General features: G+C 41.8%; 2 protein-coding genes across 5 annotated transcripts in view; both read right to left on the reverse strand.

Moving 5' to 3' along the window:
- Positions 1-418: 418 nt before the first annotated feature.
- On the reverse strand, positions 419-14,176 carry b3gnt9 (UDP-GlcNAc:betaGal beta-1,3-N-acetylglucosaminyltransferase 9). Of its 4 annotated transcripts, none has more exons than XM_034085997.1 (7): positions 13,917-14,176; positions 11,955-12,255; positions 11,220-11,339; positions 2,742-3,101; positions 1,911-2,152; positions 1,564-1,819; positions 419-1,481 (listed from the first exon to the last, which is right to left on the reverse strand). In XM_034085997.1, exons 2-7 carry the CDS (start codon positions 12,069-12,071, stop codon positions 1,137-1,139), a joined length of 1,440 nt encoding a protein of 479 aa, XP_033941888.1. In that variant the 5' UTR covers positions 12,072-12,255; positions 13,917-14,176; the 3' UTR covers positions 419-1,136. The 4 variants fall into 4 exon arrangements, with proteins under 4 accessions (XP_033941888.1, XP_033941887.1, XP_033941889.1 ...); XM_034085996.1 differs by having other exon boundaries at positions 11,955-12,258; XM_034085998.1 differs by having other exon boundaries at positions 2,742-3,098; positions 11,955-12,321.
- A 1,134-nt stretch (positions 14,177-15,310) lies between these two features.
- bbs2 (Bardet-Biedl syndrome 2) overlaps positions 15,311-25,097 on the reverse strand; it is an 11,638-nt gene continuing 1,851 nt past the window's right edge. Inside the window, 16 exon segments of the mRNA XM_034085743.1 lie at positions 15,311-15,969; positions 17,692-17,840; positions 17,967-18,079; positions 18,306-18,443; positions 18,683-18,802; positions 19,470-19,599; positions 19,675-19,846; positions 19,947-20,076; positions 20,945-21,084; positions 22,350-22,485; positions 22,647-22,733; positions 23,747-23,851; positions 24,056-24,133; positions 24,628-24,690; positions 24,981-25,012; positions 25,015-25,097. The exon segment at positions 25,015-25,097 is cut by the window's right edge and continues 6 nt beyond it. Of these exon segments, the coding sequence (XP_033941634.1) occupies positions 15,863-15,969; positions 17,692-17,840; positions 17,967-18,079; positions 18,306-18,443; positions 18,683-18,802; positions 19,470-19,599; positions 19,675-19,846; positions 19,947-20,076; positions 20,945-21,084; positions 22,350-22,485; positions 22,647-22,733; positions 23,747-23,851; positions 24,056-24,133; positions 24,628-24,690; positions 24,981-25,012; positions 25,015-25,097 (1,783 nt within the window). The 3' untranslated portion in view covers positions 15,311-15,862.

The raw sequence follows: 25,097 nt of genomic DNA on the forward strand, positions 1-25,097 counted from the left end.
ACAGAGCATATTCGTCAAGTTGTAATGACTGATTTGAGAGGTTGTAATAACCAAGTTGCAGTTGTAATGGTAAATATATTTAAAAAATATTTATTTTTCTGCAAGTGAACATTTCATCACTAAGTTCATTTTTTTTCTACAAGCTACAACACTTTTTTTTTTCTTCTGTGACTTCAAATTTGGTTCACAGTTACGTGGATATTTTATACAAGTGTAAATGTATGCACACAAGCTCAGATTTCTTTTCTGCAAGTGCTCACATCAGGTTTTACACGCTCTCGCATTTTGCACCATATCTACCTTCATAGCTATTTTCTTGCTGTAACAAATGCACATTTCCCCTATGTGGGACGAATACAGGTATTCTGATTCTGAAGACGGTTGTCCTATGTCCTATTTTTGTTTGAACACATGAGGGTAAAGGTAAAGAGTTTTAATGAAAAACACAGTTATACAAATCAAATTATTATATTGATAATAGTAACAATACTGTTCACATAAAAGTATGCATGTCTGATTCTTCAAATATCAGGCTTATTCGCAAACATTCAGTAGAGATTGTATCGTGTGTGTCTCTTTCTCTGTGTGTGTGTGTGTGTTTTCCCAATGTGCAGCTGGTTCCATTTAGTTCTCCATTTGTTGCTCCTCCAGGGAACAGATAGCCCATGTGTGCCTCCATTAAGGGAGAGGGAACAGCTCTGCTCACGATTCACTGTAAGAACACAAAGTCTTTACTCTCCACCAGCACACACAGCCATCTCCAGTCCGGACGCTTTGCTTGCATGGGTTTAAACCCGATAATAACCATGTGTGTTTTTTGATGTGGATCAAATTGTGTCTCTGTAAACAATTCAAACCCAAAACATTCGGATTGCACATTCAAAAGTCTTTTCACAATCTTTTTGGTGGATCAAGTTCTTGCTGTTCAGATGGGCTTGGATGTCATAATGCCTGATTCTCTCTGGGCTCTCTGGCTGAAAGTCTGAAGAACATTAGGCCTTTGCCAATTCATTTCCCCAAACATGGTCTGCCAGCTTGGATCATATGACTCAACTGTGCTTCTGAACACATAAAAAGGGTTTCAAGTTTTCACAGATCCTGCTTTTTGAAGCATGTTGTCCTCGTCCTTGCCCCTTCTAATGCGTGACAAACACCTGTTTCTCACCGTAGTCCGTCTCTTTTCCTTCAGTTTCTACCATCTTGTCCTTCCACCTAAATGGCCAGGATGTCGGGCTGGTCCTGTTGTGGCAGCTCAGCTCGGGGTCGTGCAGGAGGTTCCACATGAGCCAGATCTGAGGAACACTGAGGCTGTGAACAACCATGAGTTCTCTGTAAAAACACGGGTCAAATGTTTGAAGGTGGGGCGCTGCAGACGGACGCGGAATCCCGAAGGTACGGAAGCCCTGGTGACGCGATGGTTTGACACCGATCAGCTGGAGGCACATTCCCAGAAAGACATCATCAATGGGGAACAATTCCACCTGGAAGTAAAAAAAAAATGCTTGCATAAAATAATTCTCATAGAAGATATACCTGCATATGAAGTGTCCAATTTTGATTCACCTGTTGACAGGCAGAGCTAAGTCTCCGAGCCGTATGTCCTGACATGACAAACCCCCCTCCACCAGCGTAATTTGGGTACAAGCCCCCTCCGTAAACAAACTCTGGCACATAGTATTTGGAACTGCGCCGGCGAATGGGTTTAGCATGGATAATAATATCACCCACAAACAGATCTGTGTCTGGCTTTTGACCTTGGAGCATCTCTAGTATATTCTCCACGTTAACATACACATCAGCATCGCCCTTGAAGATGAATCTGTATGAAGCAAAACAATGGGAAAAATATCAGATGTGAGTCATACTAATCTAAGAATCAGATTAACCCAATATAGTTTATAAACACTGACTTGACATGAGGGCAGCTGTTGTTAACCCATTCAAGGAAATGTGTTTCCTTCAGCGTCAGGTTGAAGAAGGTGTCGTCAAAGTCCCACAGCAGGATGTCCTTAAAGGTTTGACTCTCGTAGGTCAAAAGCCGATCCCACAGAGGCAAAGCTGTCCGATTCCTGGGAACCCCGAGGAGGAAAAGAGTGCGGATAGAAACACCATTTTTGAAAAGTCCCTCTTTACCCCAGGTCCGACGTACAACCTGAAAGTTATAACGAGGAGAGAGGAATAGATGACCAAGAAATGTACAGTGAAGAAAATAAAAACCTATGGGTTCAACTTGAATTACTTTCCAGCAGAGCAGACACATAAAAACAATAACTTGAATTGCAGTCAGTCTTTCACAGTTAGGATTCCTTTATTAAACATTTTTCAGTAGGTTTTTACCAGAGAGCCAAACTATCAACATCCTCCTCCTCTCCAAAGCAAATAGCTGAGTGATTAAAATCAGGAAAAACACTGAATAAAGTTCAAAATTTTAAATCTGTGTTTCTCAGGGGCTGTTCAGGGTACAATGGCATACCAAAGAGCTTTGAGTTGAATTACCAATTATGTTTGCTCATCTTGTTCCTCTGATAACTTTAAGTGTTCCTATGACTTATTGTTGATATGCAATTAAAGAGTTTAGAACATGCAAGTGTATTGTAAAAACATGGCTTGAAACTGGATACAAAGTTAATTTATAAGAACTTCTGGCAGAGAACCACTATGGTGAGGCATGTTAAATACCAGATTTTTCTTGCTTTGACATTTTTGGAACGTTTGGGATAACACCACATGGGATATTTTACCTGACGTTTTTCAAAATCTGCAGGGATAGATTTCACTGCAATCAGCATGTAGAGAGCAGCAGACGACCCTTCACTTCCTTCTTGTTCTTCCTCTGCTCCCCCAACGTGACATTTATCAGGCTGGTCTATGAGCAGTTTAAAGTTTCTGTTGTCCTTTTTTCTCAGATAGCCCTCAAAGTCAAACGGAGGCATCGTGGGCAGGGGCTTGGCAGCTGTCTTAGTCGGCACAGCATTTTTCCGTCGCGCCTTGGATTTCCCCTTAGATTTGACCTGAGGTTTTTGCTTGAGCTGCAGAAATTTGGATTTGGACTGGGGTTTGCAGGGAGGCAGCTGTGTCTGTGAAGGGTTGGAGGGGATCTGCTAATAAGGAGAAATGATATGAGACAGAACACAGAAGACATTTATTAAAGCAAATGAATGCCATCATAAATGGGGCCTATGATGCTCATGTTCAGGTTTCATAAATGTATTTTGTGCCTCTACTGTGACATGTTTACATGCTTTAGCACCTCTTTTTCACCCTCTGTCTGAAACCAGAGCCCAGACTGCTCTGATTGGTTAGCAGGCCGGCTCTGTTTTGATAAGTCAACCACTCATACCTCATTTACCTCATTCACACCAACGGTGTTTCAAGGCCGGTTCGGAGCTGGAGCTTGAAAAGCACTGGGTTTTCCTGTTCACACCGCAGCGGAGCAGCCTCTTAGCTCCGGAATCCGGCTCGTTTCAAGCACCAAAAAATTGTCCAGCTAGAGCAAAAGCACCGCATACGTCACGCTTACATCGAGGCAGGGGCAGGGGCGGGATCAACTCCTGAACAACAATAAAAAGCCAGTGTTCCTCATGGGGAAGAAAATCAGGGTTTTTTACTCCCGGTATTTTCTGGTCCCGAAGGAGACGGGGCGGGGGGAATGAGACCCATCCTCGATCTGTCAGTGTCCAACAAGGGAATGGCCTTTTCCCATGCTGACGATCAAACAGGTGCTGGAGTGTGTTCACTAGTGTTAATTTCGTCAGCTATTTTTTTATTTAGTTTTAGTCTTAGTCCTGTGTTAAATTTTCTTTTTAGTTTTAGTCATATTTAGTCACCTTCATCCTGTTTTTATTTAGTCAAGTTTTAGTCGACTAAAAGTCTGAGCATTTTAGTCTTATTTTAGTCGACTAAAACAGTAAATATTTTAGTCAAGATTTAGTCGACTAAAAGTCTGAGCATGTTAGTCTTATTTTAGTCAAAGAAAACTAATTATTTTAGTCTACTTTTTGTCAATGAAAACTGTTGAGTCTTTTTTAGTCATCAGATTATATAGAACATTTCAGTCAAACTAGTCTAGCCAAAACCAATAATTTGTCATTTTAGTATATATAAATAAACAAGATTATATCTTGTCCTTATTTGATGAAAAACACAAGTTGAATGATTAAGAAAGCAGCTTTGCAGAGAGTATCTGGTCAGGTGTGTGGTGTTTTTACCTGTGTTATGGCCACATTGCTTCCCTTCTGATAAAACAATGCATTCGCTTTTTTTCTCCGCCTCATTGTAGCGAAAATGGGCCCACATATCACATCGTTTCATTCTCCCAAGCAGTGGTGGCTTTAGACTTTTTCGTTGTCAGTCATTTTGACGGACAGGATTGTAACATTTCCGTCATAATCCATTATTATCCGTCGAGTGCACAATTTATCACTCACTCGCGCTGACGGGGGGGGTATTCGGTTAACGCGAGTGCGACCACTGCTCCCAAGCCCTGTTGTTGCCATTTTATTTTCTGTTAAATAAGGTTAGTTAGACCATGAGTTAGACCCGAGTCTTTCACGTTAACAATGTGCCGCTGCCCGGTGTAATTCAAATCTACCGCCGCGCGCAGCACAGACACACACAGCTGCTGCCCTGCCAGTGCCGCAGCACGGGAAATGGAACTGCTGGGAGAAAAACTAACTATCAGAGATGTAACGTTATCTTTGATAATATTTCGTCTCCTCATTTTTCGTCAACGAAAATAAAGAGAGATTTTGTCATAGTTTTTATTTAGTAAACTACATTTTCGTCTCGTCACTTTTCGTCAACGATATTGCATGATGATTTCGTTACAGTTATTGTTTACTGCCGTCGGTGCCGTCTCGTCATCGTCTCGTTTTCGTCATGGAAAAAAAGGTCGTTGACGAACATATTTCGTCATAGTTTTAGTCAACGAAATTAACACTAGTGTTCACCAGTGAGACTGGTTCACATCCATAATCCTGAAGGATGCATTCCTCCACGTAACCATCATCCCGAAACACAGCAAATTCCTGCGTTTCTCATTCCTGGCTCCACGCACTTTTTCAAAGTGGGTGGAGACGGTTGGAGCAGCTACTCAGAATGGGGATGAGTGTTATTTTACCTGGACGACCGGCTGTGGCTGGCTCGCTCCAGGGAGGAAGCGGTTTTTCAGACGATACAGCTCGTATCTCATCTGTCAAACCTGGGTTTCATTATCAACTGGAAGAAGAGCTGTCCTCGTCCCTCCCAGGTTATCTTTTTAACTGGGAGTGGAATTGAATTCAGCCCGCTTGAGAGCGCGACTCTCACAGCGGAGAGGGGAGAAAGTGACAGCTCTCCTCCGGCGCGTCACACCCCGCGGGGCGGTGACATCCCTCTCCGTGATGCAGCTCTTAGACATGATATCAGCTGGTCACGTGGTGATCCCCCTGGGTCTCCTTCATAGTGAGGAGACTCCAGGTGGTTTATTCGCCTGTGCATCGACCCCGTGCGTCAGAGGAGACGCATGGTGTACATTCCTCCTTCCGTGGTTTTGGATTTGACACACTGTAAAAATCTCCACGTCCTGTCAGTGGGGGTGCCCCTGAGCAGAGTGACGTCACACACCGCAGTGTTCACAGACGCATCTCTCGCAGGCTGAGGAACGTGCATGTCGCAGGCAGTGGGGGGACAGTGGCCGGCTCACATGTCTCTCCATATAAACGTGCTGGAATTACTCTCCGTATGGAAAGTGCTCCAGCACTTCGTCCCGTTGCTGTACAATCAACATATGTTGATTCAAACAGACAACAAAGCAGCGACGGCCTACATAAATCGCCAGGGAGGCGTTCGATCAGCGCAGCTGCTGAACACACATCCTTCACAGCCAAATGGACAGCGCTCCGTGTGGTGTGTAGGGAAAAGCCTGGACCCCGTTGGGCCCCCTGCCTCGTGCTGTCGTTCCTCCAGCTGTTGCTGGACAGGAATTGGCTTATAGCACGGTAAAAACATATGTTGCTGCCATTTCATCTTGCCACGTAGGTTTGGGGTCAGCACGGTGTGTAGTCACCCTCTGACAAAACGTTTTCTACGGGGAGCACAGAGACTCAGACCTGTGTCACGCGCTTTGGCGCCTCAATGTTTTTTTTGGCTTTAGTGTTACGCGCACTGAGTAAAGCTTCATTTGAAACTTTAGATCAGGTTCCCCTAAAGTTCTTGTCAGCCAAAGTAGCTCTGCTCTTGGCTCTGACATCAGCTAAAAGGGTCAGTGATTTGTCTGCTCTCTCTGTGGCTCCGTCATGTCTCCAGATCCAAGGAGATGGCTGCTTAGCTGTTTTGCGCGCTAACCCGGCTTTTATGCCAAAGGTGATCACAAGCTCTTTTAGATCGAGAGTGATACCTTTGGATGGCTTCTTTCCTCCTCCTCACACATCAGAGGAGGAAGCCACATCTCATCTCCTCCGTCCCGTGCGCGCGCTGTCATCCTATATTGCACGCACGGCTGCTTTACGCAGCTCGTCTGTTTGTGCATTACAGAGAGCGCTCAATAGGGCAGCCTCTGTCGGCACAGCGCCTGTCACACGGGCTGTGTGAGGCTGTGTCACAGGCGTATGTTTCCTCTGGGTTGGATCCCCCGGAGAACATCAAAGCGCACGGCACCAGAGGAATTTCCTCCTCCACGGCGTTGCACAGAGGAATGACAGTGGAAGACATTTGCACTGCTGCATCTTGGTCTTCCCCCTGTTCTTTTATTCGTGTTTATTTTGAGGGATGTCTCCCATTCCTCTCTGACACACTCAGTACTGAGTGTCCTGTCAGAGTGAGTAATGTCGGGGACTCAACTGCATGCCCTCTCTCCTGCCTGTCGGCACTTAGAGAGCTGCCCTTTTCCCCCTCTTTGATCGTTTTAACAAGTGGGACTTTGGTCTCTACTTTTTATAAACGACAGGTAGCCTATTTAGCCTACCTTCTTTCCCGTATGGAGAATATTAATTTTTTTAATGCTATATTCCCTGGGAATGTGATGCTCCATTTACGCATGGCGAAATGGACATGGGTTATTAATTGAGTAGGTGTGTTTCTGTGCTTCTGGTAACGGACGGACCAGTGGGGCGTAGACTACATCCTGCTTCGCCCTTAACCCAATAGCGATAGCCTTAGAGGGCGAAGCCTTATACGAAATAGAACTGGGGTTACGTACTGTAACCAGGCTTGGAATTTCGTCATTTTAGGGGCAAGGCCATTTGGCCTTCCCGTTCACATTTTTCTTAAGGGCACAAAGGCCACATGACAGGGCACAAAGGCTGTTTGGTTAAATTACGCTGGTCAATCAACATGACTGAAAGGTGTAGCACTAACGTCAACACCAGTCGTTTTACAAACGGCTGAATAGCAATAGTGTTTCTTAAACGTATACGTTAAGTTCAGCCATAAACCACATAAGTCAGTCAGGGGTAGACAGTAAGGGTACAATTGTATTGTCACTGGCCCTACCATTGTAACCACTGGCCCAGAGCATTCGTCCACCAAAAAAAAAAATCGACTAATAATGAAGAAAATTAACACATTTGTTGCAATAATTTATGCACTAACTACATTACTACTTGTACTACAACATTGTAATCATCAGTTCTTCCTCATTTTCCTCAATTGTTCATATTTGGTTTATTAAAATAATGATATTGTGGTCATTGTTAAAAAATGTCTGCTATTATTATGAGTATTATTATTTGTATAATGCACTTTCTGCCTTCCTGTCATCAGGAGTTAGAAATGTAATGGCTATATGTAATTGATTTGATTAGAACCTTCATTAAACTGCTGGGCCAACACCTTTATATTGTCTACTCTTCACTTATTTGTCAGCATAGGTCGGCATTGATGTACAGAGCCGACAGAAGACCTTGTTTATACTGGCATCATATTGAGAGGTGCAGTGACGCGTGCTGAAACCAGGAAGTAAGCTGCTGGTTCCCTCCACAAAAAGCAATGGAATTTCTCCACAGGGTTTTGGAAAATAGCTGGAAATAAGGTCTGTGGAAAACAAACCTGTTTGATAAATGCACGTTTTGTTCAGCCGGATAATCTCCACATGTCTACCCTACTTTTATAATTTTCTAATCATAAATCTAATCGATAGATTATAAAAGGGTTTTAGGACGCGGCACTGCAGCCAACTCCCTGTCACTCCTTTAACTCCTCCGGTGACTTTCTTTTATTAGAAGACTGTTTTTTGCACGGCGCTTGGCCGGTTACCGCTCGTATTTAAAACATTTTGGCGAATGGTTAGGTGGCGCGATAGTCTGTAGTAAATTGCTAGTCAAAATACCAATACCACAGGACATTTTTTTTTTACTTTTGACAGGGGCACAAAGGCCACTTTGGCCGTGAATTGCATTTTTTTTAACAGGGCATCACGGCCAAAGTGCGGGGCAACGACGGCCATGGCCGTCGTGGCCGTCGTGAAATTCCCACCCTGACTGTAACACAGCTTCTATGAGTATAGGCGCAGCCCTCTAAGGTTCGGGCCCCACTGGCTCCGCGAATAGCTGAAGAAAAGCTGCTTGTGTGGGAGCAGATTGTAGGGCCTACTTCCTATTTATACGGAAGTGAGTCCGTAGTTGGGGCCCACGTCATAGGTGTGCGTGGATTAAGTCTGTCAGTGCTGCACACGTGCAGAGGGATTACTCAATAGCGATAGCCTTAGAGGGCTGCGCCTATACTCATAGAAGCTGGGTTACAGTACGTAACCCCAGTTTCTGTGTGGACACATTAAGCTAGTAGAGTGTATTTGACTACTGACTACTGACTACTGTGTTAGAGGTGTTTAGTTATGTGTATAGAGCATAGACTGTATATATAAATGGACGTAGTGTCCGTGACGTCACCCATAGAATTCTGCAGAGTTGCAGAGAAGCCCTTAGTAGGCGGAGTCGGCCACTAACGGCTTGACAGCAACGTCAGAGTCTAATCCCGCCTGCTCCAAATAAGGGCAAAGAGGCAGAGCCGAGGCGGGACCTGCTGCCTCCGAACTGGAAGTAAAAAGAGCTAGCTCAGGCTAAGAAGCTAAGCGAACATGAAATACATGCATACCAAGTTACTGCTAACAGTGTAGTTCCCCTATATAAACGTTACATTCATAATCAAATGAGACAATCTGCAAGAGAATTAGCTATATTTTGTTATTCTTAATGCTTGTCATTGACACGTTAAGAAAAGAAGTACCGATACATAGCAGAACAATTGTGGCGATGTTCAGCTTAATAAGCCTTGTTCAACATAATTTATTTAGCTAATACTACAGCAGGCGAACCAAGTCTGCGTTTCGCTGCATTCCTTGATTTCCAGTTATAACGACGGACTCCACCGCCCGGAGCTAACGGAGCCGCAGTGGGCTAGCTCCGGGACGCCGGCTGGAGCTAGCCCCCTGCGGCTCCGTTAGCTCCGGCGGCCACCACTGGGATAATTGGGTCCCCTATTAACATTTGCTCCCGTTTAGCATTATGGGCGTCATAGCCATAGACTATAAAAGTCTTACCCAAGGCTGAATCATAAACTAAAATGTATATGTATGCATAAAGGGTTACGTCCTTAGCTGGCTAATAAGTAACAAGCTAAGCTACCAACAGAGATGGGGTCGTTACTAAAAAAAAGCAATATATTACATATTACTAGTGGTGCACGATAATTATCGACCCGATAATTATCGGTCCGATATTAGGAATTATGACGTCATCCCGATAAACCCGATACAAGTATTAAGCCCCGATAATATACAATATATTTTATGGGTAAAAAAAAAGAAAAACATATTGCGGTGTGGGTGGATTGGGATGAGGGGCGCTTGTTTTTCACTCGGCTCCTCCCGTTTTGCCAGTACTGTGGTATTAGTGGTTTAGGAAGAGGGGAGTTACTTTTTAACGCGTTACACTCAACTCTGGCTACCAAGCACACAAACACCTGCGAACGGGGTTAACATGTATAATATTATCATTTTAGACTTCTTGGAAGTTCTGTTAGTACATTCAAGCGCACAGCACGACATTTTAATTGTCTGGTATTTGTAACAATATTCCCTAAAAGGCACAATCACCACGAACACGGCTAAAGCTAAAGGGTCAAGTACAGTACTATGACTAACTAATGTTGTAGCCTCTATGGTTGTAACCTAGCAGAGTGGACAAGTTGCTGTTAGCTGACAGTGAGGCATGTACATGTCCATCAAAGTGACCACGCCCTAATTTATGCAAACACTTTAAGACCTAATATAAATAAAAGGGTCGTGTTAGAAAACAATTCACTCACAGATTCATAATCATGAAGGTGGAATCTAACTATATCGATAATAATATTTATTGCATCCATGGGTAGAAACATGTTTTTTTCTGCTGTAAAGCTGGGCATTTTAACATGGGGGTCTATGGAAATTGCTCCTTTCTGCAGCCAGTCCCTAGCGGCCCATGTATGAACTGCAGTGTGTGGCACTTCCGTATTGGCGTCCCGGCTGTTCCCCAGAGTTTGCAGCTTGGTATAGAGTAGTATGTGGTGATATGTGTTTAGCGTAGTGTGTTTTGTTACCCCTTGGTTAGCTGCATTTCCCCGCAGCCTCCTCCGATTAGTGGTGATTGATTAGTGATTTCAGGTGTGTGATTAGGCTCACCTTTGGAGTCATCCTTCTGTTATTTAGCGGGATACCTGCACCCTTTGGGCTCCTTTGTTTGGATAAGGCTATTTTTTGTTTAATCTTGTTGTACACCTTCATTGTTATTTATTAAACCCTATTATAATTATAACCAAATCCATTCTGGTGTGTGTTGTGTTCCTCTACCCTAGAAGGGGACGTAACATACTTTGCATTGGTGTGAATGAGGTATAATACCTCATTCAACCATATATACCATATATTCAAGCACCAATGAGGTATAATACAATATAAAGCTTTATGTTTGTGTCCATTATAAAAATGTGTTAGAGCTTTTGCAAGTCAGTCAGATGTACATAAAGGCAAACGTTAATACAAATATACTGTATACACACACATTGAAGCACTCAACATAAGCTATACTAGTATTTACACAGCACATACTGTGCAGTGCTTCAACAGACCAACAAATGTCTCTCTGTGAGCACAAAGACCATGACGCTGGAAACACTAAACCAAAACGGAAACAATGAGCTAAATGTTAAAAAAGGGTAACCAAACAAGCACATACATTCATCACTTGAATTAAATACGGGCATACCCCTTGAGACTCCTGGCCGACTTTGGCCCCACTGGCGCCCAGCAAGGTCCTGCTGGGGCTGGTAGATCCGTGGATTTCCAGCTTCAGCAAAGGCCGGTCCCACTCAGAGGAGAGCACGGCCTGGAAACATGGGGGGGGTTTGATTAGACATTCAAATAAATAAAAAAATATTAAGGAGAATTATGTAGCTGTAGTCCAGTTAAAGGGATAGTTCATATTGTTTGAAGTGGTGTTGTATGACATTAAATAAAATATAAATAGTAGCTTAAGTGTATGCTACATTTAAAAGATGTTCACAGCCGTTATCCTTGCTTGCATGAAAGCAACCACACTCCATTGAAAGAAATTGTAATTTGACCTTGCGAACTTCTCCACTGCTGCCTCAATCTGTTAGCTTGTTTGTTTGATTATGTAACTTCTGTTTTAATGGATAGTTCGGATCCACCAAGGTCACCCAACAACACAAACTAACTAACCGAACAGGGCAGTGGTAGATCAACAACTCCCCTGTTCTGCTAGGTTTATTAATGAATGCTTTTGTCAACCGAGTCTGGGGGGCGACTGTTCCCTGTTGGATACTTAAAATGACACCAATTATTCACTGAGCCTTCTCGAGGAGGCTAAAATATGTTCTGCTGCTGCAGTTGCTTAGTAACTGGACAGGTACTCCTGAATCTGAACTATCCCTTTAAAAATTTGCCCAAATCTCCCTTTTCCTATTGGCTGCTTCCTCACCTGCCGGGCATAGAGCAGCACACAGAACAGCACCAGCAGCAGCATCGTGCACATCACATCTGCCTTCACATGGAGGATCCTCCTCATGGTCACCATCTTCCTCAGCATCTTCTTCATTAACCAGACTTCAGTTAAGTGTTGGACAGGACTCAAGGCATTCAGGCAGTGTGAAGGAGCCACTGCAGTTCATACTGCTTTGCAGACAGCAGAGCACGCTGAACCGGAGTCAGACTAGATTCTGGTTTGCAGGCTGTCTTCATATCACTGGATGTACGTCCAAACTGTCCAACTCCATCCTCTTCTTCTTAGGTACCAATAGGCAGAGGCAATAACAACAACAACAGATTTCCATCATCTTTGATACTCCCTGTTTATAAAGAGGAAATTGTTACCGTCCCATTTGCTTGTTGTCAGGAGGATTATTCAGAAAACCATCTTGTGAAAATGCAATACAAAAATGTGGTTTTCTGGAATATATATTGATTAAGCAGTAAAGGATATAATCTCACAATAATTCAATGAAAAACTTCACATAAGTGACTTTAATAATTTGTCTAGCTCACAAGGTAGGGATGTGAAAATAGATACCTTTTTTCTAAATGCGGAAATTGTCATGTACGAAAAATTGCACTTTATTTCTACAAAACATTAGAAATCTGCATTAATCAAACAAAAATCTTTATTAAAAAAGGGGACTGTATCATCTTTAATAACTCGGTTAAGATGGTTGGTTTTTACTACAAAGGAGTGTCCTACATATTGTGAAATAAAATTGCTTATTTCTGTACAAAATGTTAGACAATTTCAGTACATTCAAGTGCCATTCTTAAGAGATTAAATAATACTTTGATGATTATACGGATGAATCGTCATTCATTATTTTTGGGCCAGGATAATTGTTATATGAAATCTGTATACAATCAAATATATAGCATATTATTTCTGTAAAAACAATAGACACAACCAATCAGTGGCGGTTCTAGACCAATTTGACTGGGGGGGCCACTGGGGGGCCAGTTATTTTCTGAGGGGGGCACAATAAATGCAGGACGATAAAAATAACTAGACAGTATGAAGTAATTGCGCATACGAAAACAATGCAATACAGTTATTGGTATTTGTTTCAGTACACTTATTTATTTCAGATAGATCTTATAGTTATTACTGTTAGCTTCAGCTTAAGTTATAGTGCAATGTTTGCACTAACACCATATTTATATAAAAATAAAGGCAATGCACAGTTACATCTCTACTTTACATAAGGGTGTCTGCACAATCTCACATTACAGCAACAAAATCCTGCGGTTTTTGGCAAACCGAGTACCAGAAAATATACATTTAAAAAAAACAACAAAAATACTTTTCATTGTTAGGGGGGCCACAGGTCAGTGTTAGCCCCCCCCTATAACCGCCCCTGCAACCAATCAGGCTCTTTTTCTCAATTTGAAAAATTGGCATCTTTGTTAAATGAGCTTTTCAACAAGTAACGACATGCTTCCCCCTCACCTCGAATAAGTTACTATTCAGTATTATTTATTTAAAATGATCCAACATGTCATTGCTTGTTGGTAAATTAATCCCTTTTCTTGTTTCCCATCGATTGATAAACTCTGTTCTGAAGGGGGAGTGTCTCTTATGTAAGTGAGCATGAGGGTACCAACTCTTTCAAAGAACACTGTGTCCCAACATCCACATCATTTGCAGACATGCCCAAATAACGCCCTGTTATTGATGTGACAGTTTAACCACAGTATATATGCATATGTCTGAGAGCAGCAATGTCACAAAAGCGTGACCAACAATGAGCAAAAGTGTAGCAAACTTCTTGCGCAATTTACACAGAAAGTATAATTTATCGCCAAATACAATGGGCATGTTTTAAAGTATCAACAACTAGCTGGTTTGATTGAAACGCTTTAGTTATTCAATGTTCGCTGACTGATGCAAGTCATTCAAACTTACCAGACGAGACGGAGGAGGTTAAAGTGGTAACATCTGGGCAACACAAATCCACTCTGCGCAGCGACACAAAGAAGATGATGTAAAAAGTCCCGAGGAGAGAAGAGGAGGGAGCTGTTCACATGCTGTCTGTCTTCAGGTGTGTGCATGTGTGTGTGTGTGTGTGTGTGTGTGTGTGTGTGTGTGTGTGTGTGTGTGTGTGTGTGTGCGTGTGTGTGTGTGTGTGAGGAGGGTCAGAACAGCTACCTGGCGCTGAGCCTGTCTTCTTCACGAGCTGTTGACTGCTTATGGTTGCCTTCACGTGCTGTTGGACATTGTTACAAACAAGTACTTTGTATTTTTGAACGGGTTTCTAAGGTAAAAATAAGCTTTCGTCGTATTGGCAATTCACATACAAGGCATTTGCTCTGGTGTAAATGCACACTGAACAAATATAAATAATATAGACTTTTTTGGAATACAATACAACAAGACCAACCTTTTTATTTTTTTTATAAATACCTTTTAAAATATGTAGGCAACAATGCAAGTGTTTACAACGAAGGAGTTAGGCAGGAAATGCGTAAAGAATATATACTAGTTTAGATGTATTTGAATGTATGAGGTAGTAGTCAGACGACGGAGCTAACAAGGAGCACCTGAATGCAGCATCTTCAGCCTTTTTTTCCTTATCACGTGACTTAAACCAAAGCGAAGCTACTTCAAGCCAGATGCCAGCACAGCAACTGAGGAGGATTGTGAAGGGAAAAAAAGACAAGAGGAATAAATAAAAGTGCAGAGTGTGAGTTCATGTTCTGATGAGTCATGTTTTTTTATATCAAAGCCAGATCCAGAATAATTCATCCGGGAAGTAGTAGGCTATTGGAGATCATATCATTAAAACTGAGCGTCACTAATTATGTTCAATATTAAACCTCACACAAATGAGTTCCTATATATTTAAATATTTCTACCATCCTAAGCAACATGCAGGAAAGCACACGCATGCAGACACCCTCGGCATAGGCAGCAGTAATGGTGATTCATGACTATGTACTGGGTCTTGACTGAACCAACGGTGACGCCTATAGAAAACAGCTTGTGCGTGAACATGTGTGCATACAATTAGACCTGTATAGAGAGAGAAGATACGTTTGGAAAAGTGCATGGTAATAAGTTAACACGTCTGCAGAGTTGTGGCCATTAGAACCTGCTGGATGTAGGGTATATGCAGCTAAACTGTAAACAAAAAGAGAATAATAAAAGATATGTAGCAGCCTACATGGCAGATATATGTCCCAACATTGGAAGTCATCTTTTTCCAATTATGTCGTTTTTGCTGAGCAGCCAAGCTTTGTTTAAACACTGTCCAGCACACATTCTAATAGAGAATGTTTCCAAGAATACAAAAAACATGCAATCTTTTAAAACACAATTAATTTAATAACAATTTCTGCCACAAAAACACACTTACAATCTCTCTCTCTCTACAAAAGGTAAACACACAGCATTGGTCCTCTTTGTCAACTATTATTTTAAAATGGGTTTCTTTAGCTACAAACACTCAACAGCTTGGAGCAGAGAGCCTGAGCGTTCGGGGCTCTGTCTGAGAGGAAGCTGCTCTCCAGCTGTGCCCTCTCTAAACATCACTGTGTCAGCTCGCTGCTGATCCAGCATATTTCTACAAACCGTCATGGAAAAACATTTATTTTACAAAAGTGCAGTGTAACCTGGAACTTCTCGAGAACATTCAATGGATATTAGCTCAACTGCTGCCAGGTTGTTGCTTATTCCTAAATCACGGTTAAAGATAGATTAAGGCTACAACAGCGTTCCTTTACATGTGTAGTTCTCATCCCACTAATCTCAGTCCAACCTTGGAATTGATAAAGGTTAACATAATAGCTCTCATCCGTTGTTCTTGTCCTTTCAATCTATTGTCCTTTTCTGCATTCCACCTCCCTTTGCCCTCAGGAGGATGCAGTGCCAGCTCTCATGATCCTAAACAGTGCGTTGACGTTGTTGCTCTTGATGGCGTCTCGACAGGCAGAGATCACTTGGTTCTTGGGCTTACCCACTGGAGAGAAGTAGGAACAGCAGGAAAGATGGATTAATATGAGGAGAACATATATACAGTGGGGCAAAAAAGTATTTAGTCAGCCACCAATTGTGCAAGTTCTCCCACTTTAAAAAGATGAGAGGCCTGTAATTGTCATCCTAGGTATACCTCAACTATGAGAGACAGAATGAGAACAAAATATCCAGAAAATCACATTGTCTGATTTTTAAAGAATTTATTTGCAAATTATGGTGGAAAATAAGTATTTGGTCAATAACAAAAGTTCATCTCAATACTTTGTTATATACCCTTTGTTGGCAATGACAGAGGTCAAACGTTTCCTGTAAGTCTTCACAAGGTTTTCACACACTGTTGCTGATATTTTGGCCCAATCCTCCATGCAGATCTCCTCTAGAGCAGGGATGTTTTGGGGCTGTCGCTGGGCAACACAGACTTTCAACTCCCTCCAAAGATTTTCTATGGGTTGAGATCTGGAGACTGGCTAGGCCACTCCAGGACCTTGAAATGCTTCTTACGAAGCCACTCCTTCGTTGCCCGGGCGGTGTGTTTGGGATCATTGTCATGCTGAAAGACCCAGCCACATTTAATCTTCAATGCCCTTTCTGATGGAAGGAGGTTGTCACTCAAAATATCACGATACATGGCCCCATTCATTCTTTCCTTTACACGGATCAGTCGTCCTGGTCCCTTTGCAGAAAAACAGCCCCAAAGCATGATGTTTCCACCCCCATGTTTCACAGTAGGTATGGTGTTCTTTGGATGCAACTCAGCATTCTCTCTCCTCCAAACACGTCTAGTTGAGTTTTTACCAAAAAGTTCTATTTTGGTTTGACCATATGACATTCTCCCAATCCTCTTCTGGATCATCTAAATGCTCTCTAGCAAACTTCAGACGGGCCTGGACATGTAATGGCTTAAGCAGGGGGACACGTCTGGCACTGCAGGATTTGAGTCCCTGGCGGCGTAGTGTGTTACTGATGGTAGCCTTTGTTACTTTGGTCCCAGCTCTCTGCAGGTCATTGACTAGGTCCCCCGTGTGGTTCTGGGATCTTTGCTCACCGTTCTTGTGATCATTTTGACCCCACGGGGTGAGATCTTGCGTGGAGCCCCAGATCGAGGGAGATTATCAGTGGTCTTGTATGTCTTCCATTTTCTAATAATTGCTCCCACAGTTGATTTCTTCACACCAAGCTGCTTACCTATTGCAGATTCAGTCTTCCCAGCCTGGTGCAGGTCTACAATTTTGTTTCTGGTGTCCTTTGACAGCTCTTTGGTGTTGGCCATAGTGGAGTTTGTAGGTGACCAAATACTTATTTTACCAAGGAATTTACCAATTAATTCATTAAAAATCCTACAATGTGATTTCCTGGATTCTTTCCCCCCATTCTGTCTCTCATAGTTGAAGTGTACCTAGGATGACAATTACAGGCCTCTCTCATCTTTTTAAGTGGGAGAACTTGCACAATTGGTGGCTGACTAAATACTTTTTTGCCCCACTGTACATATCAATCAATCAATCAATCAATGTTTATTTATATAGCCCAATATCACAAATGTTACATTTGTCTCAGTGGTCTTCATATATGCAAGAAGCAACTACTCATATAGAATGCCACACATGATTTTAAGTTTCAAAGCACTGTTAATTATAGAGCGGACACTATTTAGAGGCCTCAATTTGCGGCAGACCCAAATACATAAGAATACACAGTGCCTTACCTCTAAGTCTACCAGCTCGCTGTATGGCCTGGTTGACAGACTTCAGGCAGGCCAGCAGTGCATTGTGGTTGTTTGACCGGATTTTATACTCGTTGATCAGATCTCTGTTTAGATCGTACAGCTCCCTGTAACGCTTCTTCATTGTAATCCTTCAGAGGGCAAAAGTATTTGGAAAAAGAGGGAGAGAAACAATTGCTTGTTAAAAAAAGATTTTATATCAGTATTAACAGTGTATGGTGAAATGCAAATTGTTGATAATAATGCACAATACTCACATCTCACCCATCAGGCGGGCATCCTCTGCCTGCACCAGCATGTTCCTGATGTAGTTAGAATGGTCGGCCATGGTTGCAGTCAATCTCTGGTGGACAGAGTGGAACTCATCCACCTATCGGACAGATATTCAAGCCTCAATAAACAAAAGACCTTCTCTCATATGCTCTCTGACTTCTCTTGGCCTTGACCAGCCTTTTCAACAGGTGTTATTGAAGTGTGACGATGGATTCTTGGAGTAAAAGTGGAAAGTTCTACATGTTCCCCTCTCTGGTACAGAATAAAGGAATTCTGATTCTAAATAAAAGCATTAAAATATTTGAATCTGTTGAACGTCTGACCTCAGTGAGTGTAGTGCGTAGCTCCTCAAAGTATACAGGGAAGTCTGCTTCTGCCGACAAATCCTCTTTAGCGAGGAAGGAGGCCAGTGATTGGACCAGATCTCCTGCCAGGTCGATGTCATCAGTTCTCAGAGTGATCTGATTGGGCAGTTTGAGATGGATTAATGTCAGATTGTAGATGATGTTCAATAAGTAATCACATTCTGTTAATGATGTTTGTTTGTTCGGAAATACATTCTTAAAAATACATTTTTAGATAGTGCTAAATAAACAAGTCTCATTGATTTCATTGGTAATCTTAAAAGGATCAAATCAAACAAGCTCAAATCTGAATGAAGCTAACAGCTAAAGACGTTATTGTTGTTGTGCGTTTGTACCTGTCCATTGCTGGCCATACTGACGGACAACAGTCCCCCTCCTCTTAGAGAACTAAACGTGATGTCAGGACTGTCTACTCCCTCAGGAAGCAAGAAGTTCTGATTCAGCCACATCACCACCTACACACCATACAAGCACATGATGCATATCAACAATAACATATAGAATTTAATAGCAAAGGCATATCAGCATGTTATTGCCTTAAACATGCTGTGGGACTGTTCAAAATCATGTTTCTGCTGCATTCCCACCAAAGCAGTTGTTGCTGTGATAATCTTTAGAAGTCGCTTTAAGCTCCCAAAATTGTACATGTAGATTTTATATGTTCTGTCATAGCCTTCTTTTAAATCTTTAGCCCTATTCAAAGGCAGCTGAAATCAACAAAATAAAAACAAAGGGACAACTCTGTGCTGCTGAAGCTTGTTGCAAGAAACCGTCAGCTGTTACACAAACTCCTCGATGGTCAGGGGATAAATGGTTTTGTTTTGTTTCTTACCCATTGGCCAAACGTTGCTAGCATTAGTCTATTTTGTCAACCTAAAACTGACTGAAAAAGTCTGATCGCTGGCTAAAATGATTGGTCACTGCAGAGTGACGTCTGGCTACGTTTCTCCAAAACTTTACTATGTTATGTTTTGCTCCAGGCTCATGCGTTTTTTACCCTAACGCTGCAGCTCAAGCCTACATTCAAATGAAATTGAGGATTGGCAGTTCCAACTCCTGGTCTGGTGTACTGCAGCCTTTTTATTGTCCTCCGTGTTCCTAAAAGACGCTCTGACAGCCTACCCGTTGTGGTCGATCGTTGATGCTGAAGGTGACCCTTCCGCTGGGCTCTGTAGCCGAGGAGTCGCCCGTGATGTCATACATGGAGAAACGGGGCAGCTGACGGGTGATTTCAAACACGTGGAATTGAGTACTGGAGAGAGAAAAAAGGGTGTTCATTACACTGATACTTCATAGCAAACACACTTTACACACTCACACATCCTACCTAGTTTTCCCTCCAACAAAAGCTTTAATGTGCAGATCCACTGGTATATCTTTTGGGGGGACAATGGGGACTCGGACACAGCCGGACAAATTCTGGGCGCTGGGGTGGACGACGTGACTCTCGCCCTCAAATATCCCCTCTGCGAAGATGAGCACTGCACGGATGATGGTTTCTGGAGAAGATACAAAAGAGGATCAGGGACCCGGGACTTTGTATTTACTCAGCCCTTAAACGAGCTTGAGTTTCTTAGCTTAAGTGCTAAAACACTGTACCATTTGGTGTTGAAATGCTGAGCTCTACATGAGCCTTCTGTGTCTCTGTAGCAGGTCGCACCGAGAGCGCCGTCTGGAGCTGAGTGTTGGCAGGTATGACGCCCACCCCACTGTTTGTCTCTGACACACCCTGAAACAATGGTACAGTTTGTGTGGATGTTAGCATATTTATAAAAGAATATGCAGCCAGATGTGAAATCAGACTGCTATCCCTGATGTGGCCAAAATATGAAAGTAATACGAATAATCGTTTCGGTACAATCAATAATTCCACAATCATCCTACTTCAAATGACTCTGAAATGTACCGTCTGTTACACATCTTCATAACAATTTGGTTTTACTGAGGTTCGGTGATATGGAATGCTCTCATATTCTAATATTCAAGAAGGTTGTTAAAAGATTTGTTTTTATCTGCACAATGCTATTTTAATAATTATTTATGTGAACTTCTCGTTAATAGTTATTTTTTCTACTTTAAAAAAAAAAAATTCTGCTCGTGTGTGAGATCTTATCTTGGTTTTTCTCTATATTGCGTTGTTTTTTTTGGTACTTTCCTAATGGATTAAGGCATACACTGGAGAGTGGTGAAGAAACCCTAACCCTGCAAAAGCTTTTTGCAGCTCTTTATCACATTGTCTGTTATTTATGTATGAATTATTTTTCATTTTCTACTGCATACATGTAAGCGAATAAACAATGCATTTTGTGTTTTTTCTTTGAATTAGACATTTTGAGTTAAAAGTATTTGAGGGTATCAATCAAGAAATGTCCAGGAGTTTATCAGTAAATTCAGTTCAATTAATGATAATCTGAAAATAATCTGCTATCATTTATAACACATGTTGTCAAGAAAATGTAAATCTACATGTTGTCCATTTCAATAACACCTTCTTTAATCCAACCAAATACTATTCCCCATTTCTACGCTCTTTATCGTTGTACAAATAAAACTTAAAAGACAAATAACAACAAAAAGTATAGAATAAATATATGTACCTTGGCATTCTCGTCATAGTTGCGTAGCTCCAGCAACAGATTCTGTCTGCGTTGGCTGAGCTCTCTAATGAGGTCCTGTTCAGCACTGGTGTCCATCAGATTCCCTTTAAGGTCCTTGCTCGCCGGCAGGTAGCCTCGCACTACAAGATACACACATTTATTACACTAAGGACTTTCATGAGTCATTTTCAGGTTCATATTTGTATTTTTGTACTCTACTGTGACACGATTACATGCTTTAATGTTCAAAAAGCTGCAGCACCTCTTTTCACCCTCTGTCTGAAACCAGAGCCCCGTCTGCTCTGATTGGTTAGCTGGCCGGATCTGTTGTGATTGGTCAACCGCTTAGAGATTCCCCGCCCCTAAGCCACGTACAATATGTTGGAGCGTTAGTCAGTAGAAACTGAGTGTTAAAAAGTGATGTCACTATTTCCCGGAAGTAAACAAATGAGTCCACTGGAGGCATTTCAGGCATGGATGTATAATAAGAACTGGATACAGCGTCGGAGGCGGGGTCTCGTTCTTTCCTATGAGAGCTGCTCATTGGCGCATGAGGACAAAATGGCCCAACTTTTGAGAGAGCGAAACGTCACAGATTACCCGTCATGCTTGGCTGTCAGAGCTGAAGAACCCGTATGTGCGCTCACAGAGCATGCGCCCCTTAAGCTCCGCCCCCGGAGCTCCCACTCTCGGCTCAGTAGAATGAATGGAGACAGAAAATAAATCTAGATTCGGCTTTTAGTGCATTTTACAACTTGAAGGACCTAATGATTATAATAAGGCCTATAAAATAGTTCATACTGGGTAGTTTATTTCATTTAAAAATATCCGCTGATTTACAGACGTCTCTTTCCCAATGTTAGTCAATGGGAAGAAGTCTTTCTGGGCCCAGGGACGTCACGAACTGATACGGAAATTGTAGTACCGCTGTTTGGACACAACGAATATTTTCATCAGAGTCCGGCGCACTTCCTGGGGGCTTGATTTCAGGCAGTTTGGGGTGGGCAGGAGTGTGGGAGAGAAACTTTGAGATATTAGCCTTTGCAGACCATTTACACGCACACAAACCTATAGAACGCACTACAGGAAACTGGGAAAACCCCCAAAAGCCTAACAGGACCCCTTTTAATTGTTCAGTTCTCCCCGATCATGTTCGATTGGTTGCATGCTTTGCCTGAATAAGGCTTAAAGCACAGCTGAGGCAGACAGGAATGGTGTTCTTTTTTAAGGGATTTGCTGAGAGCATTAAATAAACATTTAGAAAATCACAAAAGCATCACAAATTAAACTCAATACATCTCCATTGTACTTAGGTGAAAATGCAAGACTACAATTTTTATAAAATCCTTAACCACAAAACAGATATATCCTTTTTAGTTAGTGAGATAATGGCAGGCCGACATACCCTCTCCCTCTATGGAGGTGCAGATGAGTTGTTTCTGTCCATCCAACCTGTAGTCCCCCTCCACCACTCCGGCCACAGAAGATGAGAAGTTGTCTTTGAAAATGACCTCGCCTGTGCGTTCGCTACGAGCGTCAATCTGACATAAAAAGGGGAATTTGATGAAAGACTGAAAATTAATGAGAGATACTGCGGAAATAAACGACTTGTTGTATCCACACACATCTTAATACAAAATGAGATTTCTGAAGTTTGATTGGTTGTTTTCTAAATGATAGGCCTGCTGGGCTGTGTGCTGACCTTTCCATTGGACCAGCCAGTGATGAGCTCCACCACACCATCAGCATTCAGGTCAAACGCATGGATGCTCATTGCATGATTCTTAGACTGATTGGTAGAGAATAACACATGAAAGAAAAGCAAATGGAGACACATTATCAAAAGTACAGAAGGTATATATTTTCCCATTTACATGGATGTGCTGTTTTTGATAGAACTAAATGTGTGAGATGCATAGCGTAGATATCAGCCATTTAACTATTTTTTTTCTAGAGAATGTCTCCTACCAACCGTATATCACTACGCTGAAGGAAGTGTACACTACTCCTGATGCAAAAGGCCTTTGTCCATTCTTTGGCAGTGTAGTCCCACCTAAATAAAATAGTCCCCATCTCATCCTTTTGTGCCTGTAGCCATCAGGCTGCAGAACCAAGAGTTAACCCATGTAACCCATGAAAAGGAACCCGTACTGTTGTACAAATGACTTTGACCTGCACTCATATCGGCACACATACATGTAAATATATTTAACAATCCAAACTCAAATATGTATTTATGTTCATTCAAATTACCGATGTTTTACCATGTGGTGATATATTGTTTTAACAGTTACTTATATAATGTTATTTTTATTGCATTTGTGTGAATCTGTACTGTCCTCTCTTTCACTCTCACTCTGTTGCTGTTTTATACTCCTGAAATGTCCTGTCGGGATTAATAAAGGTCAATCTTATTTTATCTTAGTTCTTACAGGAAAATACCCCCACTAAGGATTACTTGAGTCAGGTTTTGGAAAGAGACATATCATATAGTGTCATTTTGTTGCATTATATTTAGAGAAAGCAGATCTCTTTGGACCATATTTCCAACAGTCTGCAACAATCTTGATTGATAAATCACACTTGAGGTAGGCAGACACCTATATTAGTTTTCATCTTGGGGAATGTCTCTTTAAAACGATTTAAGACAATTGATTAGCTATTAAGCTCTTGCAGGCTCAAATACTTGAGGAAATGATCATTTTTACAATAGCAGAAAAAGAAAAAAGGAATCAAGCCTGCTGAGGGAGAGGCTGATGTGAATCCCCTCTTGTCCAAGACAGCATTCTCGTAAATGAGTACCTTAATCCTCCAGTAGTGGGCGGTGCGGTCATAAACTCCCACAGTGCCATTAGCCAGGGCATAGCCAAACCGGCTGCCATGCATATAGCAAAGTGATGTTACAGTCTGTACGAAGAGAGAAGGGCAACTTGTTGAGTCAAAAACATTACTTTTCTTCAGCACAAAACAGATAAGATAATAACCAAGATATGAGTAAATATAGTGCATATATTAGTTCAAATGATATAGTCCCCCACAAAAACATAATTTAAAGTCTTTAAACCCTACTTTTGTGAGTATTGAAGAGGGAAATGTGTTGCATCCATTTACCTCATTTTCAGTCATTTCAGCCACAAGCTCATCCTCTTTGAACACCCTGATGTCAAAGTCATCTGATCCCACCAGGAGCTGTAAACATAATGCAAAATGCCTGACTTAATTCTCCTTCAAATCAATAAATGATCATATCAATATGATTTAATCTTTCATAGAATTAATGTCTACAGTTTAGTCACAAGGGCTAACAAATGTCTCTTTACTCGCTAAGCTCCTTTGAGATTTTTTTAATGAAAACTATTTACTGTATCTTTTCTTTTCATTTTTACTTTTGGATTGAACAATTCTCTTGTTATTGGAAATTTGAATATGTGTAGATATCAAGAGTCAGAAAGAAACGTATGCTGCCATACGTAGAATCCAGTACCATGCATTTTATAATATTAGCATGGTCTAATCTGAACAGAAATACCTGCTTGAAAAGACACTGAATAAAAAGGTGTGCAGCATTCAAATGGTTGACCTGGGAATTTGAAATGAATGTTATGAATACAGCTTCAAAGCCTCCAGGGACGCAAACCCAGCGACTTCACAGTGACGTAGGCTGCCAGACAGTCAGGACTTACCTCATTTTTCCCATCCCCAGTGAAGTCACAGAGCACCAGAGATCTGACATTATCTCCTGTTACCTGAAGACAAGACACTTGATGAATACATGTATTAAGTTGTTTCAGCCAAGAAATGGTTTTCTCAACAGGGACAGTAAATAGTCAATTTAATTGTCTGCTTGTGTGAAATGAACCGTCTTCTTCAAATAAATAAGTCAAACAATCTTAACCGACAAGATAGCTAGAAAATGGTTGGGTATGCAGACATATAGCTAAAGTAACAGTGTCATTTGTTCTATGTATATTGCTTTTTAACAATAACCAATTTCTTGACAGATCTGTAATGTATCCTCATATTGAATGTTGCTTACTGTCCAGAAGCGATCATTGCCCACATAATCAAGCCTTGTAAGGCGCAGTTCCCGCCTATGATGGCAAGAGGATTCGGGATGTCCCCAAGCTTTCCCAACACGATAGCATTGGCCCCA

This window comes from Pseudochaenichthys georgianus, chromosome 6, assembly GCF_902827115.2.
Source record: "Pseudochaenichthys georgianus chromosome 6, fPseGeo1.2, whole genome shotgun sequence".
NCBI lineage: Eukaryota > Metazoa > Chordata > Actinopteri > Perciformes > Channichthyidae > Pseudochaenichthys > Pseudochaenichthys georgianus.